Here is a 17,293-nt window from a genome sequence, read left to right as displayed (position 1 = left end):
ACTGCGATTCTGATAGTCTAATTCCCCTAGATTCTTCCACTAGAAAGAAATCTAGATTTTTACGCTTCAGGAATGGAAGCAAATCTTTCATGGTTTGCATCAACCCTCCCGAGATGTGTTTCTTCCCGGCCTCTCTCATGTTGCACTTTGATTGCTGCAGCCTTCTCACGGTAATCTTCTGAGAGTATTCTACAAGTCTTGGGGACTAGAAGCTTCCTTTAAACAAAGTTCGCTTTTGACTACAGCCTTGCTGGTGCTGATGAGTTGTTCTGGGAGCCCAGAGTCTCAATGTCTGCAGTGAGGTGCTATCCTCAGTCCTGTGGTGCAAAATTGTTGCTTCAAAATGCTTCAAAGTAGCTCAGGCTCTTGGGCTTGCAAGTTCCTCGGTGTAAAACACCAGCTCAAGCTGTCTGTGGTGATACCAATGTTTAAAAGTGGCCTTGCTGGTGTTCACCACATCTGAAAAATATTATGAATTGTGGCAGTAAAGGGCAAGAAAACTGTATCACCTGCTGCAAGAGGAATTAGGGTAAGGTGACCAGATGAAAGATGCTGATTGTGGAGTAAGAAAGATCTGCTTAAATATCCAAATCTTGCAAAGAAAAATGGTGTGAAGTAGATTTTGAAAGATTCTTGGGCTGAGAGAGCACTTTGATAGCTGGCTAACACTAGGAATGGGCACAGAAGGTATTGAACTTCAGAAAATAATGGAAGAGGTGAAGCAATTTGAAGTGGCTGGCTCATCTCTTCTTTGATTTATTTTGGTTTAAAGCATTAAGTGTTGTTTGCATTTTTAAAATATCAACGCAGCATAAAGCTTGATATTTTCTTTCTTAGCTTTAAAGACTGGTTTCATTTACTTTTGTAGTGAACTGATATGTAACCTTATCTTAGCAAGGAGTCCGACAGCAACCCACAGTGTTCATTTCATGTGACTGGTGCAGTGAAGTGTGCAGAAAGTAAGTTTCAACAAACGTGTTCATTGTTTGATTCTTATTTTTACTGTTTCTATAGGGAATGAAACTTTAACAAGAAGTCTATGTTAAAGCCTGGCTGACAGCAAGAGAGGAAAAGTGTAGAAGCAATGCCCTGATGAAAAGGTAGGGAACACATTGGGAGAGTGGGCAAAAGGCTGGTGTTCTGCCTTGGGAATTCCTGTGAAATTAGAGGGCTTCTGCTTTGTACCCAGGATTGTTTGCTTGCTGTGAAGAAAATATTGAGGGGGAAAAAAGGCTTGTCTGACAATTTTGCCAGGCAATTTTGGCAGTACAGAGATGAGGTGAAGTTTTTTCCTTGTATAACTGCAGTTACTCCCACATCTTGAGGCTGTTGAACTCCCATGTGACTTGTGTGGTGTTATGTCTGAGAAATGGTTCTGAGTAGCCAGAGCAGGACTGACTGATCCTGTTCACTTCACTTTGCTCTTTCATGCCCAGCTGACACATCTCTGTGGGTTGGTTACTTCAACAGGCTAATGTAGCAATACACATATGAGATGCTGGGAGTCTCTTAGAACTTTACTGGCAAGTTTTAATAATTAGCCTGTGATTTGTGCCTTTGTTCATCTGCTCTTCGTGTTCCTTCACAGGAAGTAAGTTCTTGGAATGTTATTGTATAACAAATATTTTTTAAAAATAAATCGCCAGCTTTGAACTCTTTTAAAAAAGGTTGCCCTGCACTGGTTTGCAGCCTACTCTAGGAGACATTCATTGCTTGTTTACACGTGGAACATCTTTGGAGTCAGGCTAACAAACTGAAATATCACCTGGTTTAGGCAGCAAATGGATCTAATAAGGAACTCAAATTAATAAGCAATTTAATATTTTCAAAGAAAAATGCAGGAAGGAATGAGAATGAGAAGGAGGCACATTAAAAGATTACAAGGCAGTTGTTGTATTTGTCTGCCGGAGGTGGATTGGCAGAAACTCTTTTAATGGGGTCAGGTGGTCCTTACTGCTGTCTGTGGAAGAGTTGGCTCCTGGAAAGAAACTGGCATGGCTGGAGCAACTCCTCTGGTCTGCAGCCACTTCCAAGTTATCTCTGCAAAATTCTCTGGGCAGGAGCAGGTTGTAGGGATTAGATCAGTATTTTTTTCCTTGCAAACGTTGTAGTGCATCTGTAGTAAAGTGTACTTTGTGAAGCGTTGTGCCTGTTCCTGCGGCACAGATGGAATATATGGCTCATCCACATCAGTTCTGGTCACGTGATGGGGAAAAGCTGATGTGTGCTTTCCTCTTATAGTATTTGAATGAGGAATGTGATGTGTTCATAAAGGTTGGACACAATCAATTACAACAGTGGTGGCAAGCAGCAAAAATCTTTAATGAGTATCTCCTAAATGTTTGTGAAAAAATAGGATGTTAGAAAATTATGTTGAGTAAACAGTGAAACTGTGTTTACCGTTTGCCTCTCAGCAAAGTAATCAAGCTAATAGTTGGTGGATCTGAGAGATTATCTGATTGTTTCCCTGTTCCCATACTTTTAGAAATTACAAAAAGCTCTCTCATCTATACAGTCACGATTTAGCATGTGCGTTTAATAATTTTTTTCCACCTGACTTTGTTAATTGCAAGGATGTTTTGATTCTTTCTGATCTTTATGGTGTTTAATTTATAGTTGTATTAATTATATTATGGCCATTGATAATTACTATGGTGAGGTAGCTCAAAGACCATATATTGCACTTATTTCTGGGCACTTTTGTTGGAGGTTATGGTTATGATCCCATGGCATTGCCTTCAGAGTGCAGCCTTTTGCCCCCAGGTTATTGAAGTGTAGAGAAGCAGTGGAAGCTTCTCTTCTGGCACTCCTGTTGTTGAATTTCATCTGGAACTAGCTGCCTCAAGCAACCCTCTCAGGCAGTGTGACTTTTTCTGCTGTGTTTTTCTTGTTTGTTTGGCTTAGGGGTGTTTTTGCCTTCAAAGATGACTTGTCACATGGTGAGGTATTGTAGGGAGATGAGCGAGGGTAAAAAGATTACAGTATGGAAGTTGTAGGGAAAAATCTGCTGCTCCCTGGATGGAACATGGGCAGCATTCCTGACCTCCCACAGAACACAATCCAAGGGGTGGAGTGGAGACCCCATGGCCAGGCTGTGCTGAAACCCTTGCAGTGGAGGGAACTCTGGGACTTTTTACCTGATAGAGCCCCACAGCAGCTGAAAACCAAGGGAGATGAGGAAAGAGATCCTGCTGTGGAGAAGAGAAATCTCTCTCCTTGGACTGATGTGTGTCCCCATCCCAGGGTTATCTTAGGTGCTATCCTGAGATTCACACCCACAAAGGACAACCAGTACTCAGTGAGTAAGATACATGAGTAAAGTCACTGTGGAATGGCTTCATGGCAGGAGTTTCTACAGAAATTCTTCATCAGTTTATGTGAAATGCTCTTCACAGAATGATTATTTGTCACTGAGCTAGCTCACAATTTATACCTTCTTTCTGGGGTCTATTAACATAAAGTTTGCATAGATCTGCTCTGCCTGATGTTGAAAATCTGAGTATCACAGTAGCTCTAGTAAAGTCTAAAATAGACTAAGATACCACTGCAGTTTATCTTTTTTATCCCATTATTAGCTGCAAGCCTTTGTATCAAAAGACAAAAATCATAAAACCCTTGTAGAATCATTGAATGGTTTGGGTTGGGAGGGACGTGAGAGTTCATCTCATTCCACTCCTGCTATGGGCAGGGACACCTTCCACTATTCCAGGCTGCTCCAAGCCCTGTCCAACCTGGCCTTGGCCACTTGCAGGGATGGGGTAAATGTGAAGGGATAATACATCATCAGCCAGGCCTTTTTTTCCTTTCTTCTGTAAAATCTGCATTAAATTATGAAAGTCTTGCTGACTTGTGTATTACGTGCTATAACCTTAGGAAGCAAATTTATGTGATAGCAGGTGTTTGTATGTAGGGGATTCTAATTTTAACTGCCTCTAAATGAGGAGAGCTTGTCCCAGTTTTTCTTGAAAGTGCTTTTGGGAATAAATGAATGTTTGAATTTAAGACTTTTGGTATAAACTTTATATGGAATAATGGTGAGGTTTAAATAGTGTATAGGTATGATTCTTCAATATAACATATATATACACACACCATTCTGTTTATTTGTAATGCTGTCTTGGCTGATTAAACTGGAGTAGTGCTGTTAATACACTGGAGGTTTAAGTCTTGCTTGAAATTTCAACAGCCATCATTTGTATATTTTTTTGATTACTAAAGTGTTAGTTTCATTTCATCCTAAAAGGCATGATGAATCACTCCAGAAATCAGTGTAGTTCTGGGAAATTATGCTGGTGAGAAAAGGAAAAAACCTCAGTGTTACAAGAGCTATAATGTAGTGTCACAGAGAATTGTTAATGTAACAAAATACCTAAAACTCCAGTCATATTAGCTGAAAGATGTCAGTGTTTGGTCTTTTGCCAGAGTTTAAGGACACTTTGTTAAACATCTCCTTCTCTGCATGTGTTTGTTCCCAGCCTGCCTGGGTTTGCTGGAGCCTGATGGACAGAGATAATAGGCAGCATATGCAGAGGTTGAGTTTTGTGTGTCTTTGAATATATCACTGTGGGAGGAGTTTGAATTTGTAGTTATTACTTTCATACATATGCTGAGTAACATATTCCAGATGTTTTTGGATTAACTGAATGTAGGGTAAACTAAGCTCTGTTTTGTAACTGCATTCTCCCTTCAAACACAAGCTGAAGTTATTTTCAGACTGCTACTCTCCTATATATTGATGATTGCTTGCCAGTAATCATGTTTGCTAGAGTCCCATAGTGCTTATTAGCCATACAGAAAAATAAAAGTTAGATAATTTGGGGTTTCTTCTTGGCATTTTCTCGAACAATGTAAATAAGCATAAAATAAAAACCTATACTCACTTCCTTGCAGCTTTAGAAGCTTCTCAAGCCAGTCCAGCAAAACACAACCAACCCACAAAATAAGAGCAAGAAGGGGGAATTGCCTCTCTTGTGCTGGTGGATGAGGTTGGTAGGGGTGACCAGGCACCGCCTGACATTCTTCCTGCTTGAGCAGGGGCTGGTGCTGGAAATCTGAGGCCAGCTTGGAACAATTTGATTAAATGCACATTATCAAATTGGGACATAATTTTCCAAATTACCAGTAAGAAATGTCTGAATTTATTATGTTTTAACAAAAATCTTGGTCAAATCCAAGAATCATGATGGCAAGAAGTTTAATAAGGCTTAATATTTGCTACATAGAGCAAGAAGTAAAGGGAGATAAAGCAATTGGAATAAAAGTTACATGAAAACTGAAGTCTTGTACCAACCATGCAAACTGTTTTAAATTCTGATTGTTCAGTTTCTGAATGTCAGCAGGCTCTCGAAACTCCTGTGTGGTAACAGTTTCTCTTGCAATAAAATTGTGCACCCAAACAAAATTAATTCAACAAAAGGGAGTCTTGAATAGCTTGTCTGGTTTAAAAAAGTCTGGAACTTGATGACAGTAAACTTCCTGAAGCTACTCTAACAAGACTCCAGTGCATAAGGGTGACTTGGAAAAACATTTTTAGCCCATTTCTCAGTGTTCCATGCGAGAGCAGAGAGCGTTTTCTTTGTTTGCAGGCTATGATTTTCTGTTTTTAAAAAACAACCGTAACTTTTTTTTTTTCTGACCTTTATTTCTTCCTTAGAAGCTGTAACACCTTGTGATGGAAGATGGAAGACAAAGGGGCCCGTGTTGCTGATTACTTTGTTGTCGCAGGACTAACAGATATCTCAAAGCCACTGGAGGAGGAGATCCACTTCAACGATGCCTGCCATAAAATCGCCAAACCAAAAGAACCCATCACAGACGTGACAGTCCTCAATAAATCCCTGGGGGAGGAGGTTCCTCAGGGCTATAAATGCATAGATGTCACTCCCTCGGGCCTGTCTGCTGATCTCAATAACGGCAGCCTTGTAGGACCGCAGATGTACCTTTGTTATCGCCGAGGGAGGGATAAGCCTCCACTCACTGATTTGGGGTGAGTGCTTTCCCTGTTCCCGTGGGTGATTTTCACAGCCTTATTTAACCAAGGGGCAGATAAGGCAGGTCTACGGAAATGCCATACTTGTTAAATACAAGGCAAAACTCTAAACAGGAAGATATTTGTTGACTTGAGCATACTGCAACCCAGTATGGAAGGGAAAATGCTTGCTGAGTGGATTTTAATGACGAGTTTAATCCTTCCCATTTTGGAGTTTTCAAAGCCATTTATGATTTTTAATGTATATATTTAGGTTGGGGTAAGATGCTTAACCTATTTAATACAGATTGGAAAGAGACAAGTTATATGACATTCTTAGGATCAGGCAATGAATCTTTAATAGAACTGAAAATAACACGATTTTGCAGTAAACAAAATGCTTAAAAGCAATTATATATGAGGAAAACCTTGTGTTTTCCTCGTAGGAGAACAGTGTAGTTTCATCATGAGACTTTTCTGTTAGAATGCAGTTGGAGATAACGTGACCTGAACTTGTCAGTAAAAATGTTTTGCTCGGAGATGAGACAAGAGCTGTGATTAAAACTCAAAGTGTTTTAAAAACGTGCCTTCTGACTTTTTTTCCATGCCCTTTCAACTAGAGTTTTATATGATGGGAAAGAAAGAGTGAAGCAAGGCTGTGAAATCATTCAGAGCACCCCGTATGGGCGGCCTGCCAACATCAGCGGCAACGCCTCGTCCCAGCGGGTGTACATCACCTACCGCAGGGCCTCCGAGAACATGACCCAGAACACCCTGGCTGTCACAGACATCTGCATCATCATCCCCAGCAAAGGGGAGACTCCTCCACACACCTTCTGCAAGGTGGACAAGAATCTGAATAATAGCATGGTAAGATTCAAAAAATGGGCTTTGAGCACTTGGTATTCACTGGCGTGACGTTTGTGGAGTACTTGTGGCAGCGCTTGGAGTAGCTGGTGAAAAATCTTCACGAGAGGTCTCCAAAGATAAATCAAATATTGGAAGAGTTGGAGGATTGCATTCCTTTGTTCCTAATTGGAACAAAGTCTTTCTGGAAGCCTTAGAGCAGATGTTTGGGTTTTTTTTGGTGCTGACTCCAGCATCTTTGGATTGGTCTTTTAGAACCTGTTGTGTCTGTGTGTGTTACTGGGGATTTTACAGATGTGGCTGTTTCTGACACTGCTTTTACTGTTGTGGTGGGAATTCCATATCTAGCAACCAGCTTCTGTTTTGTTTTCCAACTTCTCCCTTTACTTACAAAGCTATTTTATAGGTGTTTTTCTCCTCAGTAGTTTCACAAACTTTTATTTAAAGAAAGTTGTATGTGAGTGATGTTGGAAGCTGTTGACTGTAAGCACATTTAAATGTTTAATATGGTTCCAAAGCCTGAGCTGCTGAAATACACAGGTTTCACAGCACTTTGATTTGCAGAACTGAATATTTAAGTGTTTCCTGGTTAAATATGCAGCCCCATGTGCTGGCTCTTGCAGGGTCCTCAGGAGTCAGTGGGCTGAGGAGGATGCTGAGTGCTCTGCAAGTGGGATCATGTAAAAAAGATCATGGGAATTGATGCTTGTTTTTAAATAAGTGTCTGTAGGCATTAACCAGTGGATTTTTCAGTTCTGCTAGCCCCTATATTGACTGGGTTATGGGAGTGCTGTCTTATGGAAGTTGTTACACTTTTCTCCCTTCTGTATAAGCTCTGTGTTCCCCCTATGGGTGCTGCTCTTTTCTGTCCCATGGCTTTCCCCGTTCTTTTTTGTCATGTCCAGAAATTGAGAATTTAAATACTTAGAGTTATCAACATTATTATTAATTATATTCTGTTATGTCCATTTGTTATACTTCATCACTTAATCCAATAACTTCTTTTATTTTACAGTGGGGCTCAGCAGTATATTTATGTTATAAAAAGTCTGTGGCAAAAACCAACACCATATCATATAAAGCTGGTATGTAACTACTGTGTAGCTTTTTTTATCTTCAATTCAGGATGTCCAAGTTCATTTGTAATGTAACACATTTTGTACTCAAGAATTGACACTGTCTTGCCATTATCCAAAAAGGACCTAAAGAATTCTTTTAAAATCATGTCAGAAGAGGCCTTAGAACTGGGTATCATGACCATGCTGTTTTAAAATTTGTGTTTAATTGGGAAGCTCAGCTGTGTTTTGATAGGTTTCTACAAACCCCACCTCTCTTTGTGTTACTGGTAACTGTCTCTTGAGGATGTGTGTGTGTATCTGCAGAAGAAAATACCACAGAAATTATTTGATGCATTTTCATGATCACTTTCTTTAAGAAACATTTTGAAAAATCCTGCAGACTTCCACACTGCCTCGAGCATCTTTGGCACTGAGCTCTTAAAGTATTTTTGGCTCATGTATCATCTTTATTTTATTGTTTTATTTATAAGACAGAATTAGATTTGCTATGACTGATGAAACGTGTTGGCTTTGCATTTGTTGTTGGGTTTTTTTTTAAACCCTGATTTTGTTTGGCATACAAGTCATGATCATGATTCACACTTAAGCTTTAATCCACTTACATCCCTTTTAGAGGCTGCTCTCTGTAAACAGGAGTTCAGGACATACTAAAAGGTGGACAGTACATTTGTAAACAAATAAAAATTTTAAAAGGCCCCACATCTGGTGGTAGATTGCACAAAATTTTGATTCTTGCCGTGAGGGGATCCACTGCCCTTTTTGGTTTCAAGTTTTTATTGCTTATTAATATTCCCCTTTCTGTTAGAAAAGTGCATAGTGATTGTGCTGGCTAACAGAGAGAAATCCTAAATCCTTTCATGTGGTATCAGTTCTCAGTGTGGAGTCCCCTGGGCTGGCAATCAGACAGGATGGATTGCTGCAGCCTCTGATGTAACTGAGGACCTGTGTGCTAAAAGCCTCTGCTTCAGATCTTCATGTTTTACAGCAGTGTTTAAAATAAGTCTAAACACAGTGGCCTGAGAGCACAAGAGCTGAGTCCTCAGCTGAGGTGGATCAGCATAGTTGATTTGATTCTATTGGTATTAAAAAACTTTCTAATATCTAACATATTTTTCAGGGAACGTTTGTTGGCCAGAATTAATTGGTGTCATAGGTGAAAGAGTCAGTCTTATTTCTCAATTATTCACATTACCTTTTTTAAAACTAGATTTTAAATCTTCGCTCGTACTCGTGATGAGTGTGAACTATTATATAATAACAGGTGAGATGCACACAGCCTGAAAACAGGAAAAGAAAAATCAGTTATGAATAGTTTCTGGAATGGAAGGTAGGATTTCAGTGCAATGCTTTAGTCAGGTGTTTTCTCCTTAGGTCATGGGAGTGTGTGCCCCTTTCAGCTATTCCCTGTGCCTGATTATTTACACCTTCTCTCATCTTCTGAAGATACTATGTGCTCGTATATGAATTTCCCGGCAATTATTTTATGGAATGAGCTATGACAAACCTGTTTCTGCTGGCTTTTTTTATAACTGCCTCTTTGCTCATTCTATTTATAGGTTTAATATGCAGATATCCCGAAGAAGATTATGAATCATTCCCATTACCAGAATCTGTGCCTCTTTTTTGTCTCCCTATGGGTGCAACGATTGAATGTTGGCCATCTAACAGTAAATACCCTCTCCCAGTTTTTTCTACGTTTGTACTAACTGGAGCTTCTGCAGAAAAGGTATTTTGAAGCCTTAAAAAAAAAGTTGTTCATTTAATTGAAAAAAAAAAATTGGTTGTTTATCTGTTCAGGATGATGATAATGAATGTTTTCATAGATGAGCTGGAATCTATCCTCTTGGGCTTGATTCCAAGCCTGCTTTGAAGAGTGACTTGCAGTAGTTTCAGCTGATCGTAAACCTGAGCTCTTCTGCTTTCCTGTTAGCCTGTGAAACTGGAGTGCTGTAGGATTGGCCTGCATTTACATGCAAGTAATGCTGTTTTTATTGCAAGCATGGAAACGGCCTTGCATGTACATACTTGTTCTAAAAAGTAAATTGGATGTCAGGGGGATATGGCTTTGAGTTGTGTATCAAGGATTCCTAAAATAGCTTTAAAGGCATTCGGAGGAGCAGTTGACTGCAGTTGTACTCTTTATAATCATTATTTTTCTCTCAAACAAACTGTTTTGTAAATTACTCTTTCTAATATGACATTAAGTGTTTTAAATAAATAATAGACAGTCTGGATTTTCACAGCCATAAGAATATTCCAGAAGGGATTGCTTCAAAAGATGATGCATTCATGGATCATCTTTTTAAAGTCTTTTCAAACAGTAACACAGACTTGATTTTCCGTGTGTTTGAGGTTTCTTACATTGCTTTGAAGGTGGAGGCAGAATTACTGACTTCACATCCACGATGTGTTTGCAGGTATATGGTGCTGCTATTCAGTTTTATGAACTGTATCCTGAAGAGAACCTCACAGAGAAACAAAAATCTCAGCTGGGATTAGCAGCTGCTGTCGAGGGAAAAGACACGTGCAGAACAGTGCAGACAAATAAATGCATCTGTCTGCTCTCTCACTGGCCTTTCTTTGATGCTTTCAAGAAGTTTCTTACCTTTCTGTATCGTTACTCCATTTCTGGGCCACACGTCCTCCCCATTGAGAAGTAAGTCATTTCCAGAATTAATTTCAGTTGATCAGAGGACGGTTTTTTTGTTCTAAATTTCCTGTAACATCCTTTTTGCTTTACTCATCAAACATTAAATATAATGGCTGCATTTTTCTCTTTTGATAAATGTATATTTACCTATGTCCTGAAAAAGTCTAGATTTTTATTTGTGATTTAAGTGCCTGCAAAGGTCTCTGAAAGCTGTTTTAATTAGCTTTGCACTCTTTAGCCATAGTGATTAGAAAGAGCAAGATTATAAATCCTTTCTTAATCTTGCACACATCAAGTTAGGAGAATTAAATTAGTAGATTTGCATTTTTTCAAATGCCTATTTGTAATGTAATGAGCGATGATTGAATATTTTGCACTAGTAATTATCTTCTATTTGTGATAAATAAACTTAATTTCTTTCTCACGTAAAGGATTGCACATTATAAAATGCAGAGGAAATCCTTACACCAAGAAACGGTCGATACCTGGAATTGCTGTGTAATACCATGTAACATTTCTGGGATAATGTAATCTTTTAATGCAGCAGATTTCAAACGCACTATTTACTTTCCTATTTTATTACACATCAGTTTTTTTCCTGCTTCAACTTAAATATTAACTTTCAGGAGACTTTGACTTTGTGCATTAAGTATTTCTTGTGATTGTTTATCCCCTTCATTATTACAGTTCCCGTCACTGAACTTGTTTGAAAATTCTGATAGTGTAAACTTCTAATGATAAAACCACTTTTTTTTTTGTTCTGTTTCTAAGCTCAGGGGTTTGGTGTTTTAACTTTTGGGAATGAATAAAATAAGTCGATATGAGAAATGCTTTATCAATTTGGATTTTATGGATTTATTGTAATTTCTCTGATTTGTAAACTGGTGGAGTTTAGGATGAAATTCCTGTTTCTCTTGGGTTTTTACTGACCCCATTTAACTTCTTTTAATGTGAAAGTGTCTATTTTGTAGGATTACACTTCTAGAACTTTGTGTAAGTTTAGTCAATTTATGAAACTGAGAACTTGTCAAATTCTACAAACATCCTTCTGTATTTGTAGTATGTGAAAAAACTTGAAGGCTTTTTCATCAGCAATTTTATATAACATTTTGTATTTAGAACTGAAGTAAATGGATGAGCTTGATGATTCTCCTTGATATTCAGCCATGAATATTTTTTTTTTTGCAACTAACGAGTTCTAGTCTCTGAGGTTTAGTGCTATTTCAAACTCTGTCAGACCCAGGATCATAAAATATGACTGCGATGTTCTAACATCAATATTTCTACCTTACAAATAAAAAAAATCTCCTTGTAATTTTTCAGTCTCATAAACAGAGTTTGTATTCTGAAAGAGAATCCGCCCTCCCATTTTCTTGTGACAGGTAGAAAAATAGGTTTTCAAGGTCAGAATATCCCAATAGAGTTTAGGTGCTGGGATTTTTTACTCTGTTTTCTGAATAAGTATGTGGCATTTTTATATAATAATTTCTCTTACTGTCAAAAATTTTGTCTTGAGGTAAAGTAGTTTAAGCTTAATTTCTACTAAATCAGCATTTTTCTTTTCCTCTAGACACATTTCTCATTTCATGCATAAAGTACCTTTTCCATCCCCTCAGAGGCCAAGAATTCTAGTGCAGGTAAGCGTAATTTTCTTTAATAACTGTTTCTAAGATGAAGATAAAATGGGTTGATAAATAGAAAATATAATTTTTGTGCTCAAATTGTTTTTGTTCAGGGTTTCTTTTCCCTAAATTCCTTTACGTAATGTGAGAAATCTGTAAAAATTCTGTTTCTAGTTTAGTTAATGACTTTAATGAATTATTACAAGAAGCTGTTTAGTGAGCTTAGAACCTAAATTTTTTTTTGAGTATGTGGAAATTAATGAAAGACCACTCCAAGTCAGCATCTGGTCTGACTTTTGCAATAGCTTTTGAACTGTTTTCTACTTGCTACTGTATGAAGGCTGAGTGTAAAATAAATAAATAAAACTAAAACCAGATGTGAAATGTGTATCCATGACTGCCCCTCTTCCCAAAGGGCTTTGTGCTCTCAGTGAGAACTGCAAGAGCCACACCCAGTAGCAGCCCCTTTATCAAACCTGGCCCTTGCTCTGTGCTACCTGCAGGGCTGTGTGGGAGGGAGATAATTACAGGAATTGCTACCTGCTCTTTGAAATTTCAGCCCTGTTGGTAGCAGAGAAAAAAAAAAAAATCCTGGTCTCGAGGACTTCTGAAGTGTTATTAAATCTTTTTATTTCCTCCTAAAGAGGTGAAATAGGTAGAGATGTGTTAAAATTTTTATTGCAGAGAAGAGAGAGCTCTGTGCAGTTGTAGTATTCTACCAGTTGTGGGGTTTGATTCAATAGTTACAAAATGATGCTATTCTCTATTATGACTTGTAGAACATAAAATATGGAGAGCCCTGTGCAGTTCTGAGCCTTAATTGTGTAGCTCATATGGCAGTGAAGTCTTTTAGAGCAAATACAATCCTGGGTTATGTCTTTATGGCATGTGCTGAATATTGAAGATCCTCTTTAGTGTGTTCTAAAGGAATGATATTTATTACTGTTACTGGAAAGGGATTGGGAACAGTTACACTGGAGCTGTATCTGGCACTTCTGTCCCTCTTCTTATGATTTTAAAGGAATTCAATCCAAAACCCAGCATTTTTATTTCCTTTTTTAGGGGTTTCTTTATTCATATTCGATAAAATATTTGTGCTAGAAACACTAAACACCTATTTACAGAGATAGTAATTGAATTCAGAGAAAAGTATTTAATGTTTTTAGTCTGAAATTTTAGGGAATTTTGTCAAAGTATGTATAGATTTATATCCTAGAATGAAGTCTGAAGATTTAGATATAAGTGATGTGAAAATTATATCTGTTATACCTTATTTTCCAAATGTTTTGTGCATTAAATTAGTACAGCTTTAGGAGCTGATAGTACAGATGGAAAAAACACTGCTTTTACAGTAGGCAGTGGTAATTGAGAGCTGTGAATAAATTCTTCCTTCCAGCTGCTCCCAGAGACTTCAGTTGTGTTTGAAACTGCACAGAATAAAATCACAGGTGATTGTACCTTAGACTTTTCCTCAGAATGAGTGTGGGAAATGCCTGCATTAAAAATGGCAAACCTTCAGGATTCCATTTCTCTCTGAAGCCTGCTAATTGAAAATGTGGTTGTCTTTTGCTAAGCAATTAAACTTCTAAGTCTCAAAGAAATGATAGCCATTAGTAAAATGCTCCGGAATGTTCCCGTTTGCCAGCTTCCAGCTGCCAGTGTTGATGGGTTCCTTGTGACCTGAGCTCTGCTGGACTCTGTCCTACATGCCCTCATTGCACAGAGGTTGCTGTGCTAATGCATCACAACCTGCAGACTTCAAGAGCATGTGGAGTAATGTTTCACCCTCTGGGGACTGGGGGTAATAAGTGCCCCTTCTGCCTGAGGGAGATGTGCCCCTTGAATAGATGCTTAATTGTGTTTATGTGCTTTTGCTGAAGCGCAGAAGTCAGAGGACATCAGGCTGATGCTTCCTTACAGAGGGTGGTTTATGGAGGTTTGCCTCAGGCTGAAAAAATGAATCCTCTGAATTCTTCCACTGAACAAACTAATGGTGCTGGTGGTCCCAAGGTGACTTACTTGACAAATCCAGCCTGTGGTGTGGCCCTCCACATTTGTCAGGGCCGTGGATGTGAGACGTGCAGGGACACAGCATTGCAGACTCTCCTTAATTCCCTGTATTTGGGGGGGCTCCAGGCACAGCTTTAGGTGACTTTGTGTTTCTAAGTCATCAGTCTTGTCTTCTGGCTTCTATTACCTGGTCACCTGCTGTGGGTCAAAGGTGAAACACACTCAAACCTGAAATGTTACTAAAAATGGTCTGAACATGCAGCTCAGTTGTACAAGTTGCTGTGGCTGAGTTACTACTGCTTTTATACCACAGAAAATGCAGGCAGGATTAAGCCAGCTGGTATCTTGTTAGCCTGGATTTACCGTGGCTGAAAACATCAGCTGAACTTTGATAAACTGATTATCTATTGCTGTTCTTGTACTTACCTGAGTCTTCCTGTCCATGCTGAATATGTGAATGACTTGCATTATGCCATGTCACTGTAGGAAAGAAATGTGATTTAATAGGATCTTCTTGCATCTTCAACTAATGCAAATTTTAAAGATTCTATCAGAGCTGAGCAGTTTCTACCAGCCAAGAGCCTCATTCTCATCTCTTCTGAAAAAAATACGGCTTTACATTATGACCTGCCATCTCTCCCCTTTATGAATTTTTATCCCTCTCTCTTCCCCTAAATCCAGAAAGAATTCCCCCCAGCTCCTGAAAGCTGTGTATGAACTATGGGTTCTCACAGCTCTTAAAGTATGGAAGGCTTCATTTTTCTGCAGTTAATATATTCAGATTTTTGCAGCATTAGCTAGTTTAAAGTCTTCTTCATGAATATGCAATGTATTCAGCTCTGGCCAAGAAAAGAAGATCATGCTTTGCCCAGTTTTTACTAAAAGGTCCTGATGCATATCATTGCACAGCACTTCTTGGAGTGATACACGACTGGGATATATAAGATTCAACTTAATTTGAATTATTTTTAAGTTTTCTTTTACAGTTACAATTTCTAATAAATATTTCCAAAATTCAGAATAAAATTCATGTATTTTAAAATCTTTCCCCAGCTATCTCCACACGATAACCTGATTCTTAGCCAGCCTGTGTCATCACCACTCCCACTGAGGCAAGTAGCAGTATCTTGTTAATTGTGAGACGTATTCTGATTTGTGTTATGGAAAAGATTTGGTATTTTGAGTTGCAGTTGTGTAAATTAACTCACCTTGTCTGGTGCCTTTGGAAGCTGGTGGATCTGAAGTTTATTCATTAGTGATTAGACCAGCACCCTGACAAGGATACACACTTAATTAACAATGAATTTGGGGGGATTTAGAATCATTTTAGTAGTTCTTGAAGAAGAATATAGATTATTAGATCCCCTTTCTAGGAGTTGATCCCTGGGCTTCCAAGGTAGTTCAGGTTTTTGTTTTGGAAGGGAGTTGAAGGAGTTCTATTACTGTCTTGACTTCCATGTCTCAGGGCAGGAGACTGATTAAAGAAACAAATGTTGTTTCCCTGTAAATTGCTTCTCAAAAAGAAAAATTGTCATGCCTGTGTCCTGAAAATAGTCTAGACTGAGTCAAGTCTCAAGGAATCATTGTTACTGTTGGGAAATAAACATTCCTCACTGGACAGTGAAGTGTGCCAAGTATTCTACCAAGTAATCTTCTCTAAAAGAAAGATTTGCAGATTTCCATTTATTTTATTATTGAACATTTCTTTTTTTCACTGTCCCTCGTAACTCACCGGTGTGTTTATGTCGTGTAACAGTGGTGGCAAGTTTTCTACACTACTTCAGAATTTAGGACCTGAGAACGCAGTAACTCTGCTGGTGTTTGCTGTGACAGAACATAAAATCCTCATCCACTCATTGCGGCCTTCTGTCCTCACAAGTGTGACAGAGGCTTTGGTCTCTGTAAGTACCAGCTTTTAGTCATACACCTGTAAAAGGAGTGAAAGAATGCTTCTGAGACAAAACTTAGATTTAGTGTTAGTGCTCTTAAACTTAAAGGTTACTTAAAAATAAGAATTAAAATAAAGATTACTAGAGAGAAAAATTACTGTTGTAATGATAGCCTATGAAGATAGAAGATAAATTGTTGTTGATTCGTTGTGTAAATATTGTAAAGAAGTGTTTGATCATCACGGTGCTTTAAATAAGAGTTCCTGATTTTCCCAACTAGCACTGTATCTGTTCCTGTGGAATTTTAAATGCATGATTTCCCCTGCCTGTCATCACTAAGCATTGTTTGCTGCCTCTGCTATGTGCAATCTGTGATTCTGAAGATATTTTTCCTACAAATTGAATTTTGGAGAAATTAGTGCACTTTTTAATTAATAATCTACATCTAGCTTCTCAGTAATAACAATCTGCCATGTTAAATAGCTTTGAAGTTAGTGAAGTGTGGTTTCTTCTTGCACAGTCTGTATTGCACATGTTTAACCGGTGTTTTTGTCTCTGCATGTTTTCCAAGATGATATTTCCCTTCCATTGGCCTTGCCCGTATATTCCTCTGTGTCCCTTGGCACTGGCAGATGTGCTGAGTGCCCCGTGCCCCTTCATTGTGGGAATTGATTCCAGATACTTTGATCTCTATGACCCCCCACCCGATGTCAGCTGTGTTGACCTGGATACCAACACAATTTCTCAGTAAGTTTTTATCAACAGTTCTTCTCTGTTAATTTTTTTTTCTGCTACCTTTTTTCAAAAGCACAAACTGGCTTTTTGGCAAAACTTGGAGGGGTATTTTAGTTTTTCTTTCAATTTCTTTTCCTTCTTGTCCATGCCAGTTTTCAGAGCATGTAATTAATTACCTAAGTAATTAGAGCTCAGAACATGGCATGAGTGGTGGTTGCTGGTGCAGTAACAGGTGCTTAATACCATTAATCCATCTCTGGTGAGTTGTAACTGGATTGATTTCAGTGCTGAAGAGTGTGGCAGTATAATCATCACCCTGAAATATGGGGCATTGGTTGGATGGCTCTGGTCAGCTCTCCACACAGTAAATCAAATTGGACTTTGTTAGTTGCTTTGCAATCCTTCTCAGTCCAGTTTTAATGGAGTGAAACCTTTCTCTGGTGGGATGGAACATGCTCTGAACACATTCCAGT

General features: G+C 38.5%; 1 protein-coding gene across 5 annotated transcripts in view; it reads left to right on the top strand.

Annotated features, from left to right (window-relative positions):
• The window catches only part of DENND4A (DENN domain containing 4A), a 47,689-nt gene that overhangs the window by 7,285 nt on the left and 23,111 nt on the right, over positions 1–17,293 (top strand). For 3 of the 5 annotated variants that reach the window (XR_010723067.1, XM_066196638.1, XM_066196641.1), the window contains exons 2-11: positions 1,015–1,100; positions 5,654–5,986; positions 6,589–6,838; positions 7,851–7,920; positions 9,471–9,640; positions 10,332–10,570; positions 12,135–12,201; positions 15,250–15,308; positions 15,953–16,097; positions 16,657–16,832. Coding sequence is in view for 4 of the 5 variants with exons in the window: in XM_066196638.1 (XP_066052735.1) it covers positions 5,679–5,986; positions 6,589–6,838; positions 7,851–7,920; positions 9,471–9,640; positions 10,332–10,570; positions 12,135–12,201; positions 15,250–15,308; positions 15,953–16,097; positions 16,657–16,832 (1,484 nt within the window). In the remaining variant the exon portion in view is untranslated. Of the gene's footprint in view, positions 1–935; positions 1,101–5,653; positions 5,987–6,588; positions 6,839–7,850; positions 7,921–9,470; positions 9,641–10,331; positions 10,571–12,134; positions 12,202–15,249; positions 15,309–15,952; positions 16,098–16,656; positions 16,833–17,293 lie in introns of those variants that run through there. The other 2 variants (XM_066196639.1, XM_066196640.1) reach the window with 2 other exon arrangements.

The sequence above is a fragment of the Chamaea fasciata genome, unplaced genomic scaffold, assembly GCF_029207755.1.
Source record: "Chamaea fasciata isolate MVZ Bird 193981 ecotype frontalis unplaced genomic scaffold, bChaFas1.0.hap1 SCAF_14, whole genome shotgun sequence".
Lineage (NCBI taxonomy): Eukaryota > Metazoa > Chordata > Aves > Passeriformes > Sylviidae > Chamaea > Chamaea fasciata.
The sequence above is the reverse complement of the archived record's forward strand: the minus strand, read 5'-3'. Positions and strand labels throughout refer to the sequence as shown.